Source organism: Phaenicophaeus curvirostris, chromosome 1 (genome assembly GCF_032191515.1).
Source record: "Phaenicophaeus curvirostris isolate KB17595 chromosome 1, BPBGC_Pcur_1.0, whole genome shotgun sequence".
Classification (NCBI taxonomy): domain Eukaryota; kingdom Metazoa; phylum Chordata; class Aves; order Cuculiformes; family Cuculidae; genus Phaenicophaeus; species Phaenicophaeus curvirostris.
In genome coordinates, this window is record NC_091392.1 from 42,783,010 (window position 1) to 42,809,148 (window position 26,139).

The following is a 26,139-nucleotide window of genomic DNA, read 5'->3' on the forward strand; positions in this document are numbered from 1 at the left end:
TAGGCACGCACATATTTAGAGCGATGCTTACAGTCATGGGTTCTCTGCAACCAGTATCTAAATGAGACGGGAGAGGAGTGGTTTTTTAATTCACATTAAGCTGCATTGTGGTTTTACTAACAGCTCATTCTTTCTGATGACCTTTTGATGAGAGTCAATAAATCAGGCTTCAACACTGTGTACACAGGCATACTCCAGTGTCCACTGGGAGAACTGAGGCATCAACTGTGCCCTCCAGCTGCTATCTCAAAAAGGAGACCTGGTCTGTCTGACCTGTAGGTCTTTACTCAATTGTAAAAGGATTCAAGTTCATCTAGTCCCTATGCAAAAGACCCCGTCTCTGCGCTGGCATTTTGTTTGGGCTCAAAGTCCTACAGTTTGATGCCATATCTTACCTATTTTGAAGGCTGTGCCCTCGCCATCCTACAACACTGGACTCCATCCACTGACCTTTCTGAATTGCCCATATAAACGTGGCAATAAATTTAAGACTTGTATTTTCCCCTAGAAAGTTCTTCATAGCTGATACTATGAAAGTGAAAAAAAGCCCTCCTGCCACAACTCCCCAGCAGAAACCTCAAATATTAAGACGTTTCTCATAGCATGAATGCTTTCTCACCAACTGTCCTCCTGCTGGTGAAGAATTCACTCCCTGAAGTATGAGAGACAAAAAGACAGATTTTTTTACCAAAGTGAACTGAACCCTATATTCCCTCTATCCTATTGCAGCTCTTACCAGTTTTATGTCCCTAGATGTCCCTCACCCGACCCCAGATGAGGGTGCAGTAACAGATAAAAGACAATCTAAGGCCAATTCCTCCTCAGCTCCCTAACAACTCACCAGTGGAACAACCAACCTGGATTACAATCCTAGCAAGCACACTTCTTCAAGTTAACAGGGTTTAGAAAGGTCCCTTTGTCCTTCCTGAGATGAAGTTAAAGCATAACCCTTAGGGTAGGGACATGTATGTGAGGACTAGGTCACACTGTTGTACAATTTCTAGTAATAAAAAACAAGCAGAGAACACCCTGATTTAAGGAACAGAAGTAAGGCTTTTAACTATTCTTTTTGTGCTGTAACAACTGCCCCATGATTTTTTCCAGGCGAACAACTGAAAACACAAAGGTTAAAACCAGGAGTTATAACGTCTCATTTCCTATACTTGGTAACAACTAAGAACTTGACATAGGCACCTCAGTCCTCGGTAAGGGACAGTTTAGATCACTTTTGAATTATTTTCTCCGAACAGATAGAGATGCTGAATGCCCAACACTTTTCAAAGTGAAGACGACAGCTAAATCTGGCTGTACTGACACATAATTTTTTTTAAAGTCTTCACACCAATTGCACAGAAGCCACTGCACAAGAGAAGCGACGTCTCCTTCTTCAGGAGCACAAACCTTTAAAATGTTCAAGCATTCTTCAGGAAGAAAATACTCATTCCTAAGGAAAGCCAGAATTGTGAAAACAGCTGGTAGGCGTCTTCAGCTATAGAATCACAGAATTATAGAAAAAACAGGTTGGAAGAGACCCACTGGATCATCGAGTCCAACCATTCCTATCATTCCTATAGTAACCAAAACTAACGAAATTCTTTCTTCAGAGAAAAATACCAAGAGGAAAAAGCATTAAAGGAAAAGTTTGCTCAGTTTCTGAAAAGGTTACAACAGCTTTTGCATCCCTTACACAAAGGCACTATCAGCACATTAGGAATGGAGCATACCATCATTATTATGCAAAACTGAAATTGTAACTGTGCTTTGGAGCTATACTGTTCAGATCTTATTTCCGGGGACAAAAGTGAGAATACAAGGCCTAGAAACTTAATGGCATCACAAGGTTAGGAACTACACGACTTCAAGGCCAAGTCAAAGTTCTGACCCTATACATTATTGAAGTGCTCACAGACAATCAGTTGGAGGGAGAACTTCATTCACCAAACTGCAAATACTCACTTTTTCACCTAATTCTTCTTCTATCTGCCACAATACTTTCCTGAGCTGTTCAGCCTGTAAATAATCCATCACTATGCCTCCACTTCTTCAATCTCCTCAAATGCCCTTTCCAAACTGAAGATGGAGCTTTCCATCTGCTTTTTAACACAGCTGTTCCATGAACAATGGAACTGAAAGCTCATTTCCTATGAATCTTCTCCACAAACCACCCATCCTCTACTTCACTGCACTAATCCCAGCTTCCTGCACAGCCAGTTCTCCTTTGATGCCAAGGCTCTACCAATATATTTTGTCCTACGCAGAACTCTTCCCGTAACTTCTTTTCACCTCATTCAGTACCTGGGCAAAAAATAACATATACTGCAGCTAATCCCAAAATAATCAAGATGGTTAGTTATTAACAGACATAACCAGAAAAGATAATATTCTGTTTTGTCCTGAAGCCCTTCTTCTAGTGTGGGAAATTAATTTTGGTGTCTCCTCTGCCCTGAGGCAGTTACTGAAGTTTAACATAATGGTAATTATGACTATATTGTAATTTCTTACTTCTCTGCCTCACTTGACCAAAACTGGACAAGAGACTCCGAACTTACTTGGGAAAGACAGACACGGAGAGCAATTGCATGAGACTTAACTACTCTAGGAAATGAAAGACGAGACCCAGAACATCATCTCCCATTCAACTGAGTCCTCCTCTAACTCCTGCATGAATCTTTATATTCATATCCTTGGAAATTAAATGGCTACCTTCCGGTAACTAAACATGCAAGGGAACTTGTGCAAATTAGTATTCTTAGAATTTGGTTAACCTGCTCCTTACTACCACCTCAGAAGCTTCTTGATTTTGGAGACCTAACAGGTCTCCCTCTTTGGTTTCTAAAATCCTATAAACTGCAGAAATAGCAATGAAATAGGGAAATGTTTATCTGTTTTATGCATTTCTATCTATGCCAGTGAAAAGATAATGCTTCTTTCAAATAAATATGTGTTTAGGGAAACGGTATAGGATATCACTTCACCCATACATACAGCAAGTGGTTGCTTTCTAATTGTTATCTACAGCATGTGAATTACCATGCCAGTTAGATGACTGATTCAACTGACCTTCCATCAACAGTAGCTGTTACTATGCATTTCAATAGGAGTAATAATATCATTGGCTAAATCATTCCTCCACCCTGTTTAAGGCTAGAAGCTTTAAACATATGAAACAAATAGTAGCAAGTGTTTTCATCTGATCAAGTTGGACTATTTAATGAAAAATTTCTTTCATGTCTATAAACACTCTTAAACACTCTACCACAACAGGATCCCTTCTTTATATCAAGCCTTTACAGATGCTTCTACTTAAGTTCAGTATATTCTACTCACTTTGGTTTAGTCTGCTCATGCAAAGGAGATTTCTTACATGTAGTTCTGGGAGGACAAGTAAGACGTATGGACCAAAAGAGCCTTATTCTAGTCCAATTTCCTGCCTCCCGCCCCCCTCCCCTCAATATACTGCACTTAAATAAAGGGAAATATTTTAAAATTTCTTTATAGCGAGATAGACCCGTACCTCTCGATAAATTGTTCTAACTTGCCTTTACTTTTAGTATGGGGAGTTCAATCACTGGCCCGGAAAACCTCTGAGCAAAGGAATTTCTGGCATCTTGGTTGGAGCTGGCACAAACTCATTTTCCTTTGTTCTCATTAAAGGAACCATAATATGCTAAGTCGAATAAATAATAAAAAAACCCAAACCTCAAAGTAAAAGCAGAATACAAAAGAAACACACATTCAATGGATTACTGAGAGAGAAGATTTCCTTAATTTGACTCATTTTTCTAACAAAAGCACTATTTATTGCTGCAAAAATCTGTAAACTGATCTTTCCAAGCGACTTGAACATCTTCCGTAAGTAATTTGCCTTCATGTACAGCCCTTCAGTTTGAAATGTCAGCAAAGGAACAGCTAGCTATCCATGCAGAAAAATCTACAAGCTGTAGCTGTCACAAATATTCAAATGCATGCAACTAACCTAAAAACAATACGACCCCCCCAAATGATCAACTTTGGTGAAGGGCAAAAGCGTTCACCAAATTCCATCTATCTAGGCTGGAATAAAAAAAAAAAAAATCATAGCAGCTCTCCAGATCACAGCATGCCAGAAAAGCAATGCAGCATTAGAGCTCCAAAATGTCTCTGTAAACAAGTTTTTAATTCATACCATGTTGACCACAGAGAACGGTATTTTTAGTCATACAAAGTCAGTCATATCTCCTACATGGAATAAAGAGTGTGCTTTTTTTCCTTCCCTCCCCTTCTTTAACCAGTAATGGTCACTCCCTAAAGGGTCCAGATAGTATAGAACCAAGATTTTAAAACCATTTACCTTTTAGGCCCTAAAGGATAAAAAAGGTAAATGGTCTTAAACTCTAGTATCTTTAAGCCATAGTGGATTTCTATTTTCTGAACACTGGAAATAATAAGAGAGCACAAACTCTAATGTAACATACAACCATTAGACTTTTTTCCTTCCTCTCGTTATCTCCTTGAAAGGAAGATTCGACCATTCATCTGATGTACACACAAAAAATAGCAAAGACTTCACCAAAAGTATTTACTCTTTGGAGAGAATGAAGCAGGGAAAAAAGCACTGAGCAATTTAAAATGGATGCAAGAGGGAAAAGAAGTAAGTTTCAGGACACTAACTGATATACATTTATGATGCCACCGACTTGCACTAACAGTCCAAAAAGTGAATACTTAGCAAATCAAAATGTGTGGCACTACCCTGGTGTAGATACCACAGAAAACTGCCTGAATTAAAACGTATTTTTACGTTAAGAATATAGACAAAACATCAATTTAGACAAGGCTCGAAATTATTTAAGGCCCTCCAATGATTTTTCTTGCTGCTCTAAATCTGTTCTCTCATTCCCATGCAAGATATCATCCAACAGCTGCCATCTAAACAGCAGTGTCCAGCCATCCATATCAATGATACACCAGAGAGCAGTCACCCCAGGCAGCTCCTGAGGAAACAGCAGCTTGGGAGAGGAAATAGCCACTAATCAACCAGACCTAAAGAAAAAAAGAATTCTTGGACAATGAACTTGAGATGTCAATAGAGTGCCCAGTAGACAGTTTGCTTCCTGGAAAGGGACTAGAGGACACAGGGTGGAGGAGGTGGTGGCGTCTGAAATAAAGAGGCTCTAGGATTTTAGGAATTTGGTCGGTATGCAGATGATCTCCCCTTCCAAGTAAGCTCTTTAAGACAGCGGTAAATCAGAATACCCTCCTTTTTGCTAGCAATTGGAATTACTGCTACCTGTAATGACCACAGGATCCAATGGTATTGAGGAGGATAATGTGACGCTGTCTACTCTGAGTATGTTGCAATATTGTATTTGTAAATAAAGCAAGCTGGAATGGAAAACATGTTTTGGAAAGGCAAACAAATGTAAAGAAATCTCTTGATCAGATGAGACTGCAAATTCAGAAGCAGGCTTTGTACGCTTCCTACGCAGGACAAATACATATCTTGGGGGTGGTGAGAGCAGAGGGGCAGAACCCAAACAAACTGGCCTGTGTTTACCACAAGACATCTGGAAGAAAACACTATAAAATCCTAGGGAAAAGAAGCGCCAAATTCTTCACACTTAAAATGTACACTGTCCACAAACCTCTTACTCTGTCAATATTCAGCAGCAGTGAAAGTTAAACACATTGGGATAGTAAGTGAGAACCTGACTTCCAAAGTTCACTTTTTTCTGTGAGATCTCCCATAGCTTTTTTTTTTAACCTCAACATTCATCTGGTTTCTGGTTTTCCACATATTGAGAAAATACTTGCAAAATAACACTACACTAAAGGTGTAGCTTAGCTGGTGCACATGGAAAGCCCGTATCTGCTTATGACAAAATAAAACACACAGTGCTACATGATCTGCTGCCTACTAATTTATGGTTTGAAAGGAAAGTAAATAAAATCACTAAGGAAGTGAAATGGAGAATCCTAAAACCCACAAAATGAAATTCTAAGGTATTTTCAAGACTAACTTGCAGAAGTGAATGCCTAACTTTAAATTATTTTTCCCTAGAATACACAGACTAGTGTTTTCCCACGGGTATACCTTGAATTTTAAGCACAAAAATTTTGAGACATTTAAGTGTAACACTGAACTGGTAAAATATGGATGACAACTGATGGAACTTCGGGCACTTTGCAGTGGTTAAGTTTTAAGTATAAATCCTGTGTATTTTTCATACATCGTTCAGAAGTACTGTATTGTAAAGGGTTCAAGCCAGCTTTCAAAACAGTTTTAATTTATCAGTCTTACGACTAAATCACAGCTGCCTACGGATACAGAATTCACCGCTGTCTTATCCATTTCTACCCACTCAATTGCACGATAAAGGGCAATTCTTTTCTCTATACCTCAGCCCCCCTTATATACACAGGTAGAGTTGCCTTCAAATGCAAACTTTTTCACTCACTCCCCTGCAGAGAGACTTCTACAATACAAAGTTGATGAAAATATTACTTAAACATTAGTGGCACCAGTTTTCATCTTAGTCTTTTGTCTAATGGTCATATGCCCTTAAATATCCTTCTAAATCTCAAAAGGACATAAAAGGAAAAAAAATTTCAAAGTTAGAACTCTCCTACTCAGATGCCAACACCAGAGCTAGCCTGAATTATCACTGGGACTGACTGAAGCGAATCCTGACACGCTAACAGAACTGTAATACCTGTGACAAAAGCATCTGGTATGGCCACTAAAGACACAGCACACACTGTATCTCTGTGGTGATTTGTTAGCATGTTGGACAGAGGACTTCAGTGTCTGGGGACACGCCGCTAACAGGCTACTTAATCTGCACACGCAGAGAACAACCAGCAACAAAAAATCAGCTATGCCTTTAATTTTAAACACAATGGTTGGTGTTTTCAAGGAAAGACATAACTCACCATGAATTTCAAAAGAATTTGGGGTGACAACTAAGTTGAGGTACCTCAAACCGGAGTTGATAATCTGAATTAGGGTTTGGGGGCTACTTTGAAAATGCCAGCATAAATCTTCTGAAAAAAACCAACCTTCTGCTTAGGTTGGTGCTGTCAGCAAATTAAAAAGGTGCAATCTTGATACCTTTTGTAATATAGAATGTCCTTAAAACATCGAACAAAAGCCCAGTTATGCAGGCATCTAGCTAGCTGTTCACTTTACATTTGGTTAGAACAGTGTTTTATGCTACAGACGCAGAAGCTATGGTGAGGGTGCTTCATGGGATTTTAACATTAAAGAAACCCTTCAAAAGAACAGCGCAGCACTTGCTGACAACGTCTGGCACTCTCACCAACCAAAGCAGACATCGTCAGGACATACCACTGTAGCCTTTTTATAGCTTTCAGCAACATTATAAAAGAGTAAGACTGGTTGTTTTATGCCACTGTGGCAGTGATATTTAGATGTGCACTCAATATAGGTTGGCTGCTGAAAACGAAGGAGGACTGGCCTATTAAGTTGCTCCTTAATTTGAAGTACACGGAAAGGCTGACAGAGCTTGTTTCACTTAGTTTTAAAACAGCAAAAGTAAACTAGGGTGGGGGGAAACAATTCTGCTATGTAAGCAAATATAAAAGTAAGTTGTGATGAAGACCAGCCAGACGTTCAGACATGCATACTGGAAGATGAAAGGCAATGGACTTAAATTGAAACAAGGAAGATTCTTACTGAATACTGCGGAATAGTCTCTATTGTAAGGGTGATCAAAATTTGCAACAGATTGCCCAGAAAGGCTCTAGAATTATCCTGAGAAGCCTGACAAAAATTAGAGGTAACCTTCAAATCTGACCCTTCTCTGAGCATGGGATTGGATGAGACGACTTTCAGAAGTCCTTTCCAACTTGAATTATTTTGTTAGTCTATGATTCCTGTTCTCAGTTTAGATAATTTTAGCTACTGCTTTCTTTTAACTGCAGCATCACACAAATCCAGGAAGACATTGACTATGCCTGTGGAAATGTCAAAGAATAAGGTAAAAGAACATTATCAAATTTCAAAAAGTAATGTTGGAACCCTTCCTGGTTGCACTTCTTGGCACTAATGCAATTTTGGAGGGTTTCATTAAGAACTCTTGCCTCTGAATCTATACATTAAACTATCAAGCCAGGGAAAAGGTTCTTCATTAGCAGGCTTAACCAGTGACACTTTGTAAATTATGGAAATTATCTTGTTTTGCCATCTTCCTTGCAATATGAATCACTTCCAGACATACAAATTACCAAGACAGCTGAAGACTTTCCTCTCCCTATAAAAGAGCAGCTGCGCCATAGCCAGCTGAGTTACTTCAGAGAGCAGAACAGCTTGGTTTACCTTGCTAGTAAACGTGAGCGTGAACTCAGCTCACTTTTTGTCTGAAGAGCTACTACCAAAGAGATCTCTGTGTGTGCCCGTCAGAAAAGTAAAGAATTTACATTTTCCTTAGAAAAAGGAATAGTTTTTCATTAACAATCCCTTTCACTAATAGATCAAGGTGCATAAATTTCTGGTGGTCACAGCAGGGGATCATTTATTAGCACAGCCAGAGTTGCTAATTAATACAGCTAAAACTAGGAACACAACCTTGATTTAAGGACTTGAGTAGAATTTTCTTTCCTACCCACAAAAAAGTACAAAGAGAATCTGTTCTTTGCTTATGAACGGAAGTTTGACTCTTTTGGAAAGATGTCTCTCGATCAAAGTTGCCTGGTAATCTTTGCTCTAGCAATGAAAAAGTAAAAACCCTACTACAATTGCTAAGGCAGCAGGAAGCTATTGGCATGTAAAAAGTAAGTATTCTGGGGGGAGATAAAATTTACTCCTTAAGCACTCCTTAAGTGACATAGGCACCATGCACAAAACGCAAATCTTTCACAGCACTCCAGATGAGTATGTCCATTCCATATTTCACTTGTCCTAAGGATTTTGAATGGGTAACTTTGCTTCTTCATAAATAGCTTCAATTGAAATGAATTATATTCAAATCATAAATGATCAGTTGAAGACTTTGTAAGACCCTGCATATATTCTAACAGTTTTTCCCTATAAAGCTGACAGGAACCAGCAGATAGCAGTTCTAAGGTACTGTCTACAGTTCAATCAAAAATCTTAAAATGCTACAAGTTTAGTACTGTAACAATGCCTGAAAGAACTGTTCAATACAGCCAAAGAATGGTTTGCAAGACTGAAGTAGGTTTTGTTTTTTCAATATTAGAAAGTACTCTTGCAATGCCAAGTTTTTATCCCCAAGTCAAACCAAGCTGAAATTCTCTGTTATACTTCAGAAATGAGGCACCAGAAGTCATCCAGGGCTGCTGGCTCCTTGTAATCCATTATGAAGCTGCACTTCAGCAAAGGAAATTTCACGTGTGACTGGGCTTAGCTAAGAACTACTGCTTCCATGGTAAGTCTCTCAGAAGTATCTTTTTATTTCTGTTCCTTCATTGCCCACTCAAAACTTTTACTCCCTTGGAATACAGTTAAATATTAACAAATTTCTGGGCCTGCCTAGGAGGTTAACACTTGCAGACTCCTCCAGCACTCCGGCGCAAGTTTGCTCCCTCACAGGTCAGTTGCTGAAATCGAACCTTCAGAGAACTTCCTCAACATCACCTCAGTAGAGAGTCATCCAGATCAGGCTGCCTATGAAAGGCAATTAAATTAACATAGCCAACTTTTCAGAAAAGGAAATTAGAAGCACTCAAACCAACATAAAAATTCCCTCTGCGTAGGGGTAGAGGCAGTAAACTCCGGGAAGTGTGATGAACAGCTGGAAAGCGAAGGAAGCTCCTTCAGCTAGTGCAGCTATTTCTGTAGTGAACTCCACAGTCAAACTTAACATCTCACTTTTCCCTAACAAGCTCCAAATTTATTTCAAACCAACTAGGAGGAGAATGGTAAACAGAGGCACACAGAATTACAGAATCACTGCGGATGGAAGGGATTTCGGAGAAGGTCAAGCCCACCCCTTTTCTCAAAGCAGGGCTAACTACAGCAGGTTGCTCAGGGTTGTGCCCAGCTGAGTTTTGAATATATGAAAGGATGAAAAAGGCACAACCCTTCTGGGCAATCTGTTCCAAAGGTCTGATTCCATTTCACAATAAAAAAAGGGAAAAAAAAAATAATTCCCTCAAGTCTGAGTGGAGTTTCCTGTACTTCAGAGTATGCCCACTGCCTTTTGCCTCTTCACCAGGCACCACTGTGAAGAGTCTTGGCTCAGTCTCCCCTCATCAGGTATCTCTAAACATGGATAAGATCCTGCCCCAAGTCTTCTGATCTCAAAGCTGAACAGTCTCAGCTCTCTCAGCTTCTATTCCTACATCAGATGTTCCAGTACCTCTCCGTGGCCCTGCACTCCACTCACTACAGGATGTCCAACTAATCCTTAATACAAGTGAGCAATAATACGAAGAGGCAATTTCAGATCTTTTTCTTTTCTTTAGAAATTACAACAAAAGGTTTGAAATCAAGGCAACTTTTTGGAGTCACTTAACAACATAAATTACTGATCCTTTGATTATCACTACTTTTTCTCAGATGCCAGACCAATGTCACTTACAGCAAGGCGTAAGCTACCACAAGGCAGACAGTTTTGTTAGGTAGTTGAAAATTTGAGACTGTGAGTAGAAAAAGATTCAAGTGATCAATTTAAATGTAAGAGCAATACCCCCTATAAAATATCGCTGGTGTTATTCTATGGTTACACAAATCAAGTACCTCCATATCTCAGTTGCGTTACTAAAACTGCACCCTTAGACTTGTATCAAAATATTAACAACATTATTAGGAACAATACCTCTTAGGGCAGGATCTGTATGAGAAGATCCTGGATGCTGCCTGAACACAAATTTCTTGGTCAAACAAAAAAAAAAAATCCCACTTAGCAGAAATCTCATATTCTCTTTCTAATAATGGCAGTTTTGGAGTAGAAGAAGAATGTTGTAAGGCATTTGAAAAGCTCCAACTGGAAATTAGGTCAACTGTAAAGTAATCCTACCTTCCACTTGCACCTAAAATAAGGCAGCAATCACAAGGCTATGATAAATCCAGTACAACATCCCTCGTATTGTTCAGTACAATAATAGGTTTCATACGCTACTAGATATCTAAAGAAACAATTCAGAAGAGCAGAAATCTAACTCATACTTTTTATTTCTGCAATTTTTCTTCTGGAACTTTCTGAAAGTTTCTCCTTCAACAAGCTTTGTATCTCATGGTACCAAGTAAGTTGGGCAGCCTGAATAGAAAGAAATAGCAGCAATTACTTTGAGAAGTCTGGCTCAGTTCCACGATGGAAAGAATGTGCATGTTCAGCGCTAGAACTTCCCCGAATTCGCCTTGGCTACCACATAAATGGCTTCTCACTGTCGCAAAGGCAGTGGACTTACAGCTGCAACCACATGTAAAAGACCTTCACCCCAAGTCAAATCCCAGCAATTCTGCAGCAAGTGTACTACTGATCAGTGGGAACTTCTCTTGAGAAGACATCCAATCAGGTATAGGAATGAAAGACTTCTCTGTTGTGGATTTCCCTAAGGCTATTTTCTCGCTTGCTCCAAAAGGCAGGTAAGAAAAAAAATTGTTATATCAAAATTACGTTAAGTAAAGAAAAGAATAGGGAAGACAACCATCACTGCAATTCTTCTGGGACAAGGCTCTGTTCTTTCCTTCTGAACAAAAACTCAAGAAAAAAACACAACCATTACTGAATTTCAGTTTAAAGGCATATGAAAAAGCCATTTTCTATAAGTCTTTTGCTAATGGAAATCTGTCATTTTCTTCTCCGATCAAGCCTCCTTCCTTAAAGCTTTGTGTCCTGGGCATCTTAAACTGTTCATCCTTAGAAGAGCGTTTTGTTTACAACTTCTGGTCCTTTTCATTAAAACACATTCTGAAAAAGTAAGGCTCAGATTTCACAAAGGAAAAATCTACCATATGCACACCAAAAGGAAGGCCCCGATTCTATCACATTTCGCATTACTTCAGCAAAGAGCTGTGTAAAAAAGCTTCATGTACAAACTCAATACCTCAGTGCCACGATTCCAGAACAATTATCCCTTTTAGAACAACTTCTGATGTACTTTCTGAAATCACAATGCATATTTCTATGCTTTTAAATTTAAGGCAAGCCAACATCCTGATTTATGTTTTTTCAGCCACCATCCACTATTAGATGTGGATATTTAAGGAACCAAAAGGGCAAGCACTAACCGAACAACCAATGCTACCAGCACATTTAAACAAGAGTGCTTCACACCATTTACTATGGTAAGGCCCTTTTTAAATAAACATGTGACTCACTGTTTGTTTTCTTCACCAGGAGGTGGAGTCTTGCCATGCCCCTCCATTACAAAATCCTCATGTTCCATCTGCAAAGGCAAGCATTGCAGGTCAGAAATCGGTGGAGCAAAACGCACATCACCTAAAGTGGCCCTTTTCTATACGCCACAACTTAAAGACAGCCACTTCATCACAGTGGCTGGTCCAGAACAGACCGTGTAGTTTCTTAGCAACGTACGCAAATATCCAACCCCATTGCTACGGCATCATTTTACAGCACAATTTTCAGAAAGTCTTACAAGGAGAAAAATAAAAGATTTAATGGCTATAGCAGAAGACTATCAGTCAGGGTATCTAGACTCTAAGTTTTGCTATCATTCTGAGTAAATATGGCTTCTACCGCTTCTTCCTTATATATAGAGCAGGAATTTAAAACAGATACGTCTATCAACAGCTCCAGAGAAAATTTTCAAAGAAACTTATTAACCACAGACACAAACTGGTGTGGAAGAGGAGTACTTCTTGTGAAAAATAACTTTTGTAATAAAAAGAGACTTTCACAGCATTCACAGAGCTTAGTTAGCAGGGTAAAAAAGAGGCCTAAGGGAACCTCAAATAGATGCTGTTCCAATGACAACATAAGGTAGGCATTTCCTTTGGCTCACATGTTAAAAAGATTCCAAGGGCACTAAGGAAGTTTTCTGTTTAATTGTTTGCTTTTAAAATACAGTTTTAGCATACGTTTTCAGTAATTTCTTTGGCCAGAAAAAAAATAATTAAATTATATTTGAGCATTAATTAATCTCTCTTTATTTAGTTACTTAATTCAGCCAGAATTTCTTGCATAGGTAGCAAAACACTCTTCTCTTTACACAAAAGCCAACACATGCACTTAGTATTTTACACAAACACCCAGCTACACAGTTAGCAGCACTCTACTTCACTTGAAGCCAGCAAACAGGCCACACCGCAATACTCAATAAGCCATACAATTAAACTAAATTATAATCACACTTAAATCAGTGATCCACTATATTAAACTGGAAAGAGGAGAGAAACACTATTTAATCAGTAAAGGTAACATGATTTAGTCAGTCTCTGAAGGAGAAACCCAACCCCAACCAAATTCCAGCAGCTACTTCCCCTTGTGCTCCTCCCCTCAAGAGAGTCAACTTTACTCATTTGTACCTTGATCTTGTTGCTAGGTCACAAATACTGACAAAATCCATTACCTGTATGTGGACTTATAACAAGGATAACAAAAAATAAATTATTTGCCTGCACAGATGCAGCCCTAAGCAAATCCACAAATGAAGTGAGAAACTGATGAACTGTAAGGTGGTAATGACATCCAGGAGACAGATAGTCAATCAAAATATGTGCAAGGTCATTTCACATTTGTAAACATGTACCCATGGGACACACACTCAACTCAACATTTTCATTTACAAGCAAGAAAATCCTGCATTATGGTTTTGTAAACAACTTGGACATTTACCCATGTACTCCCAACACATCAGAAACACTGAAATCTCTTTGTACCTCTGTCCATGCCCAATTCTCAAGAGCTCTAACATCTGGACTCAAAACTAAGCAGCTAAAGAGAAAGGTATTTGTTCCACTACTTCTGCTGTTGCAAATGTTAAAACGCAAGAGTAACAACTGCTACAACAGCTACAAATTTGTGGCCACAGAGCAAAACAGTGTGGTTCTGGGAGTGAGGGTGAAAGTTTAAGAGTTACTCTCACACAACCTGAAATCAGGGGTATTTTACCCTGCTGCTAGTAGAGACAAGTACAAGTCATATAAATGGTAAGCAAGGAAACAATTCGTGGCCAGTACTGGGAAGAAAGATGAAACAACATTCAAGAATAAAGAAGCCCATGTACAGCATATATAGTGCTAAGCTAACAATACCCTTGTATATCCAACACTGCGCATCATCTCTCCTACTCGGTGAAAGGCTGCTGTGACAGATGTAGCCCAAAGTCATAGACTAAACAGGCTCCATGGACATTTTAGAAGGATGGCTCATGGATCAAGGGAATTACATCTGTGTTTATACATCAGAAGACAGGAAAAGTGGTGGTGATTAATAGGAACGTATCAGAAAATATAGGACCCAGGCCTGACACAGATGGTAGAGAATAAAGGGTGGATCCTGTACTGGTTTCCGAGTAGCTGCTACGAGAATGGCATCGATAACACACTGACAGAAACCTCTTCCACTGCTGTCCTATTAAACTGTGTTTATCTCAACCCACAAGTTTTACTTTTTCCCGATTCTCCTCCCCACCCCTCCAGTGGCAACAGGGGAAGGAGTGAGCGACACATGGAGTGTAGTTGCCAGCTCGGGATGAACCACAAAACCATATAAAATAGAAATTCAATTTAGTGAAGCTGTAGAAAAGATCATAAAAATTGAAATATAAAATGGGAATGATTTCACAATCAACAAAAACTTAGAAGGAACAGCAAATTAATTTATTAGATCATAAACAAGAAATTCAAATGAGAAGTGGAAAATCTAGTAGACTGCTGTCAGGACAAGGCAATTGCTGAAGTACTGCCAATAAAAGTGTTGCTTTAATACAAATTTTATATGAAGACTGCTAGTGATAGAGCCGTTACAGACACATTACCATCTATCACACGTATCTATCAAACTTAAAGTTTCAAAAAGAAGCGAGCAAATAATTAAGACCAACAGATCGCCTGAGCTAGAGGCAACAAGATAGTAGATCCAGGCACAACCTGTTTTAAAGAAACAAGAAAACCCCATCTACTGTAAGAAATGTTAATCAGCATTGTAAAAGATGAAGATATGGTACAATTATGTCAGCATTTAAAGAAAGACCTGGGCTTCTTTTAACTTGGAGAAAAGCAATGACTAAGTTTCTTGTGAGAAGTTCACCAAGAAAATCAGTCACAGAACAAGAAAATACTCATAAATACAAACTGTTCAATACATGAAACAAATATTAACTTGTAGGTTTTCACTGATTAAAAAAACCCCTAACAATAAAATGCATTAAGACTCTAAGAAGAGGACATGCGAACCTTAAGAAATTGAGTATTAGTGAAATAGGAAAAAACCCCCTCTTTTTAGAATGAATGAACAACCAGGTTCAGTTGGCTGGTCAGTCACAGATCATCATGGTTACTGCGTTGTATGCTACCTGGAAGGTGGTATCAAGTGGGGCTCTGCAGGGGTCGACCCTAGGACATGCCCTTTAAACAACTTTACTAATGACTTGAAAGGCCTGTAGTGTGCACTGTGGTCAAATTTTATGATAACACATAACTGGTGTGAAGAGGTTCAATCAACATGTCCAAGGGAAGGGCTGCCACTCAGATGGACCTGGATAACCCAGAGGAATGGACCCTACAGGAACTTTACGAATTCAGGCAGGACAAACACAAAGCCTTGTACCTGAGAGGCCCTGGCAATGATACAGGTTAGAGACTGACTGGGGAGCAGTTCTGTGGAAAAGGTCTTGGTAGAGAGCAAGCTGATGAGGAGCCAGTGGTGTGTTCTGCCAGGAAAGGTCAACGGTAGCCCAGGCTTTATTAAAAGAAGCCTTGCCAGTAGATGAGGGAGCCGATTATAGCAAATATTAAGTGCTTACTACTCCAGATACGGTCTAATTCACCTTGTTTTGGGCCCTCCAATACAAGAAATAAAGCGGATGCTGTAGGCCACTGAGATGTTCAGAGAGCCAGAGCACATGCCCTGTAAGGAGAATCTAAGAGCGCTGGGCTTGTTCAGCCTGGAGAAGAGACGGCTTTGGGGAAAATTAACAGCAACCTGTCTGCACCGAGACAAGCAAGGAGTCAGACTCACCACAGCAGTGCACTGTGACAGGATAAGAAACAACCAGCATAAGTTGAAACAAGAGAAGTCCAGACTAGATACAAGATGACTCATTTTCACCTATCTGGAACAGATAGCCCAGACAAGCTTTGTCACCTCCTGCATTAAGGTTTTCAAGGCCAGGCTGGATAAAATCCCCCGTAACCTGGTCTGACCTCATAGCTGACCCTGCTTTCTGCAGGAGGTCAGACTAGAGACCTCACAATGTCCCTTTCAACCTGAATTTCCCTACAATCCTATGAACACAAGAACAGATTCGGTTTAATGTTGAGAGCACACACAGAGGAGATAAAAAAAACCCAAACCATCAAATTACCAACTCAGCAAGAACATGCATTTCAGTGTGGAAAGGTCTAAGAAAATATCCTAAGAAGTTACATAATCAAAAAAACCCTAAAGATAAAAGAACCTCCAAGAAAAGCCAAACTATGCTGAACAGATATAAATACTGAAAGGACTGTAGCAGAACTATAGTATGCCCTTTTTTTAGAATACTGTCTATGAGTACAGACAGCGAAGGTTCAAACAGCCTCCACAATGCTTTAAAATGAGAGCTCAGAATAAAGACAGGTCTGAGCAGAGGGAAGATTTTACATTATTGAAATCCAACATTTCAGCTGCAGATCTCCCTGGATGCAAGACAATATATAACTAAGGCATACACAAAACCACAGTTTGACAGTGTTATAGCCAATATCACCCCTTCCCTACCACAATAAAAATAAACCCTAACCCGCTCACAAAATAACCACCATAAGAAGATAAAGAATTATTTTGAAAATATAATATTAAGCGGACAAAAAAATTAGTGGTTGTACAAACTACAACACAGAATTTCACAGGTCCCCGTGGATTTTGTGTTTTATATATCTTATGTACAAAGACTTATTTATGTATTAAAGGATTACAAAACAATAACAATACAGACTTTTCAGTTTCTGACAATAACATGGTTTTTTACAAAGTGAAAGGGAAAGTCATAAGATTTAGAAGATTTAGACTAGACATAACGAGGAATTTCTTCATGATGAGGGTGTTGAGGCAGTGGCACAGGTCTCCCAGGGAAGCTGTGGCTGCCCCATCCCTGGAGGTGTTCAAGGCCAGGTTGGATGGCACCTTGGGCAGCCTGGTCTGGTGGGAGGTGTCCCTGCCCATGGCAGGGGCTGAAACTGGATGACCTTTGAGGTTCCTTCCAACCCAAACCATTCTATGAAGATCATTCCATGGGTGTGATCCAGTCCAGCAATCTTTTCATTCCACTTTTTTAAGAGTCTTTCCTCTAACCTTCTTTTGCTTTTCTGCATGTATTAAACAATTTCATGATCAGTGATCTATTTTTTTCACTTTGAAATTTGCAGTTTTTAAATTTTTTGCCAGAAAGTGCTACACAGTTTACTTCTTGTTCTCTGAGTTCTACAATAAGCTTATAAAGCATTACACGTTTCCAGCTTTCCCTGACATTTAAAAGTAAAAAATACTTTATTGGGCTGTTTATCTTAATTAAGAGAGATACATCTGACAAAGAACTTTCTGAAAAAAATTAATGAGCAACTTGCCCCTGTAAAATTCCATGTACATTGTTTACATTTTCCTAAAATTAGCTCTTAGGCCCAGCTATCTACTCATTAAAGTAATTTTTGAGATCCAAAAGAAGTACTTAAAAATTAAAATATTTAGGTCTTATTTTCCTGGTGACAATAGTAACATCCCATTCTAGTGTGGATGGGAACATGGTATTTTAAGTTTTTGATTAAGCAACTACCTGAGGATTAACGGAGAAGAACAGCACATAATAGCTACAGCTAGCCCTAAATATTCTTTTCCTCCTCAACCCACAGTTCTTATAAGATTCCCCTGCACACTTCTTCCCCTCAAGTGTCTCGGTTCCTCTTCACTCTGTCATCACCGAATGATGTCGGGCACGCTTTCATCTTTTCAAGGAAGCTGGGACTCAGAGTCCTCACTGAGTTCCAGTCACACACAGTATACAGCAGCCACAATAGATCTGGTTAACTGCAAAGCGTTTTGAAAAGGTGATTTCTAAGTATTTAGTCTCTCTCGACTTGCACCATACATCGGAAATGCACTTGTCCTGAATATGTAGAAAAAAAAAAAAGAGTGGAAGGCAGAGGTCAGACAAAACTACTGTCTCTATTGTATTTCTACCAAGGAAAGAAGAAAAAGTGGAAGGACAGAGGATCCAGACACTTTAGTTTCTCTTTACTTTCACTTTAGTTTAGTTTATACTGCAGAGGGAGCCATTGATTCCAACAGGAGGAATCAAAGGAAGCCCGCTTTACACCTGTTTCTCCTGGCAAGCAATGGAGATTGCTTCAAGATTCTGGCAGCTGGAAGCAGGAACCAGAAATAGACCCTTAAACAGCAGGGGGGAAGTCAATAGAAAACTTGCATTTTTAAAAAAAGGAACCACAAGTTGTTGAACTCCGTATTTTATTATTTCAAAGCTTTCCTTCTCCCCCCCCAAAATCCAGGCAACTCTGAATATCCAAATTTTGATAAAAGTTTATACACTGAGTATTCTAAACAATAAAAGACAACTTGTTCTAAGTTAAAAAAGCTATTCACAATTAGAAACTCCAATATTTAGCTTCTAGAAAATGAAATATACCACAAGGAGCTTAAACATAGTAAACTGTAACTTCTGTTTTCCCCAGAAGCACAACACCTGTTACTGCAGTTTCATACCACTCTTTCTAAAAATATCTTTAAGGAGACCCTAATGGTTTTGATTAATGAGTACACCTCATCTGAAGTTCCTAGATAAAGTCAGCCACACATTGAGGGGTCAGAAGGTTTCAAGGGCAAAAGCCTCATCTTTCTTGAATCCTGACACTGGAAAGCAATTTTCCTGAGAAGACTCAACACCTTCATTAGATTTCCTAGCCTGCCAAATTGAACAGAGCATAAGGGAAACCAAACACTTCTCGTAAGAAATCCCGTACTTATTATGAAGAGCTACTAAATTCAAACAGTATTTTGCCTTTTTCTCTTCACCACTTTTAGACACATATTAATACAGCTTCATCAGAGAGCTATTATCACCGCCTTTTCCCACATATTCAATAATTTCACAGCTGTTATTTTTATTTTTTTTTTACTTTTCTATTTTATAAAAAAAGACTGCAACCAGCTACAGGAGTGAACAGAAGACGAAGACTCTTTTAGGATTTTTCATTCACTAGCATCTCAAGCACACAGGAAGTAAAAACCCTACCCAGCATACAACTCGACTTCAGTGAGGACCAGCCAAGGTCACAAGCTGCTTTCTGCAGGTTGTGGCAACTTATTTCCAGAGGTTTATGTTATCTGCTAATTTTAACACAGGCAGCTGCTGGCCCTGCTTAAGACTGATAGATGTGGTGGTTTGTCACAATTACTGCTTTAACACCAGTGCACCTTCCCCATTACCAGCAGCAGCGCTGCATGGAACGGGCCATCAGCATTTCTTTTGTGTTGCTAGTAGCTGCTTTAAGTAGAACTGCACAATCTAATCCTCAAAATGCAGGCAGTCAGTACTGCGAAGAACAGTGGTGGAAGCCCTATAAAGTGCCAAGCAATTAGAAGAACTTGTAATAAATCTCAAAGACAGTTTGAGGCCCAACACGAATGTAATCACTGCTACAAATGAAATGAAAGCAGAATCACCTCTCTGTCTGGCTTTATTACAAGCACTTTGGTCAAACTGCATCAGGCAAAATTTTACTAATTAGCAATAAACTAAAATTCTAATTCAACTTAGTTTCATAAAATTAATGCAATTCAGCTGCAAACACTTTAATAATTTTCTTAGGAATAAGATAGTGTTAAGCTAGCATCTCAAAATATGCAAGAACAGCACAAACTGATTAAGAAAATTAGCCCCAGAATATACTCCTTAGATGAAACCTTAATTTCAGTAGACAGATGAAGACATTAAAAAACTGCCTTAGAAATAGTCATTTAAACTTAAGAAAAAGAAAATAACAGAAAAAACAGCTCCTAAAATAAGAAGCAGCAAAGTATTTTTCTGAACCACACAGAGGCAAGTCTTAGAGTCAAGTCATACACGAAAAGTTATCTGAATTGTTGGTGTCTTTTAGGATTTGTTTGTATTGTACAGCATTGTGATGTCACTCAATTTTCAACTGAACTTATTTCTATGGGTTTTTTTCCTCTCATTTTTGCCCAAGTACAGTCTTGATACATAAAAAAATACCAACACAAGACGTGAACCATCTCGTACCCTACTCACTATTTTCTTGGAAGTTTCTCATCAGCATCTAGATTGAGCATTTCAATGTTAATACCATCATACAGTCCTAACTGGTTTTCCTGTTAGTAAAAAGAGAAGTGAAAACTTACTAACATAATCCCACTGCTAAGTCACATATCACATTCAGCACGCCCTGCTAATCATTTTGAATGCTAACACACTAAAACGGCACATAATTACTTCTTAGAATCACTAATCCAATACCTGTGTTTGGTATATGCAGCCTAACAGTACTTTTAATTCCTGATTCAATAAAATGTTACAACATTAACTATAAATGCTAACACGTTAACAGATACCGTCATTAAAATGTCCATCATCTTTACAGAACAATAGGACACATTATCAATGGCGGCTCAATTAATTCTTAAGAACTGAGAAGTTATGTAACTCAGAATACGCAATTTATGTTTCACCTAAATAAGCACTAAACCTGCAGCAGTGGTTAAAAGACCGCAAGTTCTGTTCCTGTCTCTCACTGTCACTAATTAATCACCTGCACTTGCAGAAATAACCTATGGCCCATTTACTATGTAATTTTTAATGTATATTATCTAATAATCTGTAAAATATCCAGCAGCTTAACATGAATTGCGTGCTAATCTTAAAAACTATTTTTATTAATATAATGAAAACAACAGTCACACTTGGGAAATGCTGAAAAGGTCAGGACCCACATTTAATACTGTATAGACAAATAAGTCTACTTAATTAAAAAAATATGCATTACTTAACTGCAAAGAATTTCAAATACAACAGCTCACCTATCTATCTACCTATACAAATACAATAATTCATCTGAATCTTACTCTGAGGGCAATTTCAGCTGCCAAGTTGTTTGCAGCAAGATTTTGCCAGTAACACCTTCAACCACTGAAGATGTTCGAGTCATTCAAGTTACGGTATGACAGGACATGCAGAAATGCTTTTTGAAAACTTCTACTCTGAAGCTGCCAAAGCAGCTCTGAATAACAGCACAGCAGTCTCAGACACAAAATGTATAAAGCATTCTGAATGCAAGCAGAAGTGCTCCCTTTTACCACACCACAGCTGATGATGCACTTTATTTATGTCTTAGCCGATTTAATGTCTTAGCCTATTCTGTACATAGATGGTATGAATCCCAGAAAAATCTGAATTTACTAAGACACAAGTGATTTCCATCTTTTATTTAACTAACTTTCTATACTATTCTTCAGCTAGAGATCATTAGCAATTCACAAGCCGTGAATTCTTGCAACTCTGAAAAAAAACTTTTGCACTTCCAAACCAAATCTTTCACACTTTCCATTCAGGGGAAAAATCTGACACAAAAGCCCTTGAACAGTTGCCCCCTGACCACTACTCTCAACAGCCACGCATATACAGCCCAATGACTCTAGCCAACCCATTTTCCAGTTATTTTACTATTTATGGTACAGACACAGACGAACAAGTTACAGCGGTTAAAACTGACAGCCATAAGTAGCTGTTACTATGATATACACGCTGTTAACCACTCTGACAGAGAAAAGAGAAAACATGTTAACTGTTCTCTTCCACTTAGATTTGGAAAGCTAGATGATGCACTACCACAAAGACAACAGGCACAAACAACAAAAATGATTTTTAATGGCTCAAGAAAGCAGATGATAATCAGAATTACTTAAAACTAAATTACACTTTTGCAGTACACAGTCAATCACGTTCACAGCCACAAATAATGTTTTCTGCTGTTTGTTAGGATTGACTGAAAGTGACATAAACCAAGCACATACAAAAAGATGCTGAAATTATTCTGCCTTAAGAGTTCTGACCAGGCAGGCAAGGAAGAAAAAGAAGAATTTTCTTTTCTGAGCTCACAGAATAGAAATATATTATGTGGATTCCAAATGAATAGAAACTGTCAGTGGCCCAGAAAGTTCCTGAGCCACAAACAACTGGAAGCTGAGACAAATTCTGATACACGTATATATTAACCCTGCTTTAAGCCTGTTGTAGGCATCCACTTTTGACCGCTGTGAAAAAGGACAATGAATAAAAGCTAATTCACATTGTACAGTTACTTTCCAGATTCTCCAGTTATCAAAACATAAAAACTGAGCTCTTTTAGGTCACAAGGGAGCTACTGACAGTGCTGCTTGCTGTACAGTATTTCCGAATTTCTCAGGATTATTCGAACTGTTATGCAACGGACCACCAAAACACTCACTCATCTCTAGGGCAGAACCTGAGCTTTTCTTCCATGCATATGTTACGACTTGTACTCAAAACAAAAAACTCAAACCACCCCAGAAATAATTTATTTCTCTAGGAATCACACATGGAAACTCTGTACCTGTTGAAACCTACTAATATGATTTCAGGGTACTTCTATAACATTTCTCAGCAACATAATTTCACAGAGGCTTAACTGCATCTGTAGACAATTATTACTTTCTCCATCATACATTGTCCTGTCTACAGGTGAACAGACTTTGAACAAGTGACAGGAAATACTGACATGCTTTTAATGTTGCTTTTACCCCTAGAGGAACTGATATTGCACAATGCCTTTTTGCAGAGGTCAAGAGTCCTTAGGTGTCCACACAGTCTCTCATCTACTCTAACGATGAAGACCATCACTACTATTGTTACTGTCAAGAATAAAAAAAATTGAAGGTCTTCTCCACAAACCCATCTCCACTTGTTCCACACCCAATGACAGAAGAAAAAAAAACTGGAACTGAAACAAATTTATACCCATCTAGTTCACAAACTGAAAACACGGTTGTCTTCGTAGGCTTGTGGGGATGTATGGAATCGTACAAATGTATGAAGTCAAAGAGACCAGTGAGCTTTACACCTTTCAATGACTCAGCCAAACTCATGAAACCACAAATTGTTTGGAAGGGTAGAGTAACCTTTTTTTTACTCTCTGTGGCTGAAATTTCTCCCCAGATACCTATCCCCTTAGTCTGCCAGTAAGACTGAAAACGCTTACCAATACTTTTGCATCTACAAGATTGTTTTCAGTGACTGATTACAGAGAACTCTATCATGCCACCTTGATACAATCACTGCCAACAACTCTGTAAAGCCAATACTCAGTTGGAAGAGATTAAAAAGCAATGTCCCTGTGTGTCTCCAAAATCAAAGTGGGACTGTACCATGTTAGCTCTCAAATGCAGAGCTGCTTCTTCCTTTTAAATATTTTTAGCAAGTATTGTTTGCTTTTTTGCCTGTTTACAACAGTTTATAATACTTTGCAAATCAACTGTAGAAGAGATGCTATTGGTTGAGGAAAAAAACAAATGAGAAAAAAAAATATGACAAAGAACCGACCTTTAAGGAATGGAAAGGGTGAGTTTGAACTGAGTTTTAAGACCAGTATTTTTTAATTAAGAAATCAGAGATACACACCTGTGCATGGCAATGTCATTATACCCCCTTCACTTAAAGTCTACATACGAAAAGGCTAAACCAGAGGACTGTATGATGATAGTTCCTATAGTTCTCAAAGTCAGTTTGGCAAATGATGGTATTTGCCAAGAGAAAGAAAACACAGCATTGTATTAATCTTCTCTTTTGTGCTTCACATGAAAGCACTTCAGGGCATTCAGAGATCAGGAAACAGAGCAAGACATCTTTCAGTTTAATATCTGTATTTTAGCAATCTTAGTCTTCGCTATGGGTAAGTAGGTTTCAAATGAGTAATCCATCTTGCCTCTGTAGAGAGCAGTGCACCCAACTTACAAAATCGTGCACTTGATCCGGAATTTCTTTAAAAATGCCCAAGCACCTACGCTATCAACAGCATTCCTTTAAACTAGTTCAAGTAGCACTGCCTGTTTAATGACATGTTCTTAACAATTTTACCTTGTTTATAACTGCTGTTTTATAAAAGCCAGTAGATCCTAATAACATACTGCATTGGTTTTGGCTGGGATAATGTTAAATTTCTACATAGTCACATGCATAAAACTATGTTTTGGATTTCTGCTGAAATCAGCCTTGATACCACACTGATGTTTTAGTTACTGCTGAGCTCTGCTTACACAGTGTCAAGGCCTTTTCTACTCCTCAGACTGGCCCACCAGTGAGTCGGCTGAGGGTGTGCAAGAAGTGGGGAGGGGACATAGCTGGGAGAGCTGCCCCCAGATGACCAAAAGGCTATGGCCATACCGTATGACATCACGCTTAGCAGTAAAACTGAGGAGTCGGGGGTGGAGGTTGCCAAGGGCTGCCGCTGCTGAGGGACTGCCTGGGTGTCACTTAGTTGGTATGAGCAACTGTTTTCGATTTGTACCACTTGTTTTTTCTTGAGGTTTTTTTTTTAAATATAGTAAACTGTCTTTATCTCAACCGACACATTTTCTCATGTCTACCCTTCCGATTCTCCCACCCATTCCACTGTTGGGGGAGTGAGCAAACAGCTACAACGCCTTGAAATCTTGAAATTCAAAGTTATAAACTCACAAGCAGGTCGTCTGTCTTTTCTGTCATTCCTCATGTCTTCCCCCCACCCCGAGAAGAAAAAAGGTCCAACTGTGTAATGTTTTGCTGGAAAGTGTTATTATGTTCTTCAGTTGGCTACAGTGCTAAAGTTCAAAGGAAAAATAAACCTAAAATTTCTGCTCCCTTGGATGGAATGTGTTATTTTCTTTCTAAAAGAGGAGGAATATGCTGTAACATCGTTACAAGCTTTAATAACAATAGCATTAAAAGGGAAGACTACTTTATTACCTTAAAGCCATGAATTAATGGATTTTATTCTTGGAAATACATGATTTGCAGAGAGTTTGGTTTTGAAATTACTCTCCTGAGGAGTTGTAACATTTCCAGGATAGAAAAATCAAGCTAGCAGAACACGATGAAGACAGCATCAATTTCTGCTGTGAAAAACAGTCTTTGTGCTCATACAGTTCTTAGGCTGCTCCCTTTCGGGAGAAGCATAAGGCAAGTGTCTTGCTAGGCAGAATACCTCTCTACTTCTAGAAGGCTTTACAAGATACTTTACACAAAAACTCCTGGAACTTACAATAGCTGCAGGCCAGCATTAGAAAGACTAGCTGCTCCTAAAACTCATGTTCCAGAAAAATGACAAACACATACCCTGTGTATCAGGGAACAGAAATGTTGGAAGCTCTAAGAGTAACCCAACAGCAGACATCAAAGATGAACAGACTAATAAATTTAAAAAATACTCTGAACAATATAAAAACCCAAACCCAACAACAACAAACCCACACCACAAACTTTCCTGAACCCAATGGAGAGGCAACAGCCAGATGAGCAAAGTAAAACTTACTCTGAACTGGTCAGATATTCAGAAGAAAGTACTCTGAGGTTCAAAGTCTATGTCTGCATAACAAGCCAAAATTTTCAAGAGTAGCAGGGATTCATACTGCAGAGAAACCATCAAGTCCGAAAGCATCACGTATCAGTATTAGACTGGAAACAGCTTTTTTTAATGACAGCGACAAGGAATTTTGTCTGTTCCATGACTGTACAGGTCTTCAAGCTGAATGTTTTAAATTATTTAGTGCCACCTGAACAGAAACTCAGTTGTGAACCACTAAGCAGCAACGATAAGCCCCAGAGCTATAGGTGTCAAGGTTCTGGATGCTGTGTTAAGTTCAACTACCCAACCAAGATTTTCTTTTTACTATATTAATTCTAAATCCCACAAAATGAAAGCATAAGCCTACCTTTTGTACTACTGACAGCATCAAGCAACATCTGCTATCAAAGACTAAACATAATTCACCC

General features: G+C 38.8%; 2 protein-coding genes across 14 annotated transcripts in view; one reads left to right on the forward strand and one right to left on the reverse strand.

The window, feature by feature from the left end:
• The window catches only part of MRTFA (myocardin related transcription factor A), a 506,306-nt gene that overhangs the window by 226,735 nt on the left and 253,432 nt on the right, over positions 1-26,139 (forward strand). The gene's annotated exons all lie outside the window — the stretch shown is intronic.
• The window catches only part of TNRC6B (trinucleotide repeat containing adaptor 6B), a 133,951-nt gene that overhangs the window by 79,409 nt on the left and 28,403 nt on the right, over positions 1-26,139 (reverse strand). For 5 of the 13 annotated variants that reach the window (XM_069855325.1, XM_069855299.1, XM_069855308.1 and 2 more), the window contains one exon: positions 12,284-12,351. The exons of the other annotated variants lie outside the window; for them this stretch is intronic. In XM_069855325.1, coding sequence (XP_069711426.1) covers positions 12,284-12,351 — 68 coding nt within the window. The remainder of the gene's footprint in view (positions 1-12,283; positions 12,352-26,139) is intronic. 13 annotated transcript variants of the gene reach the window in all.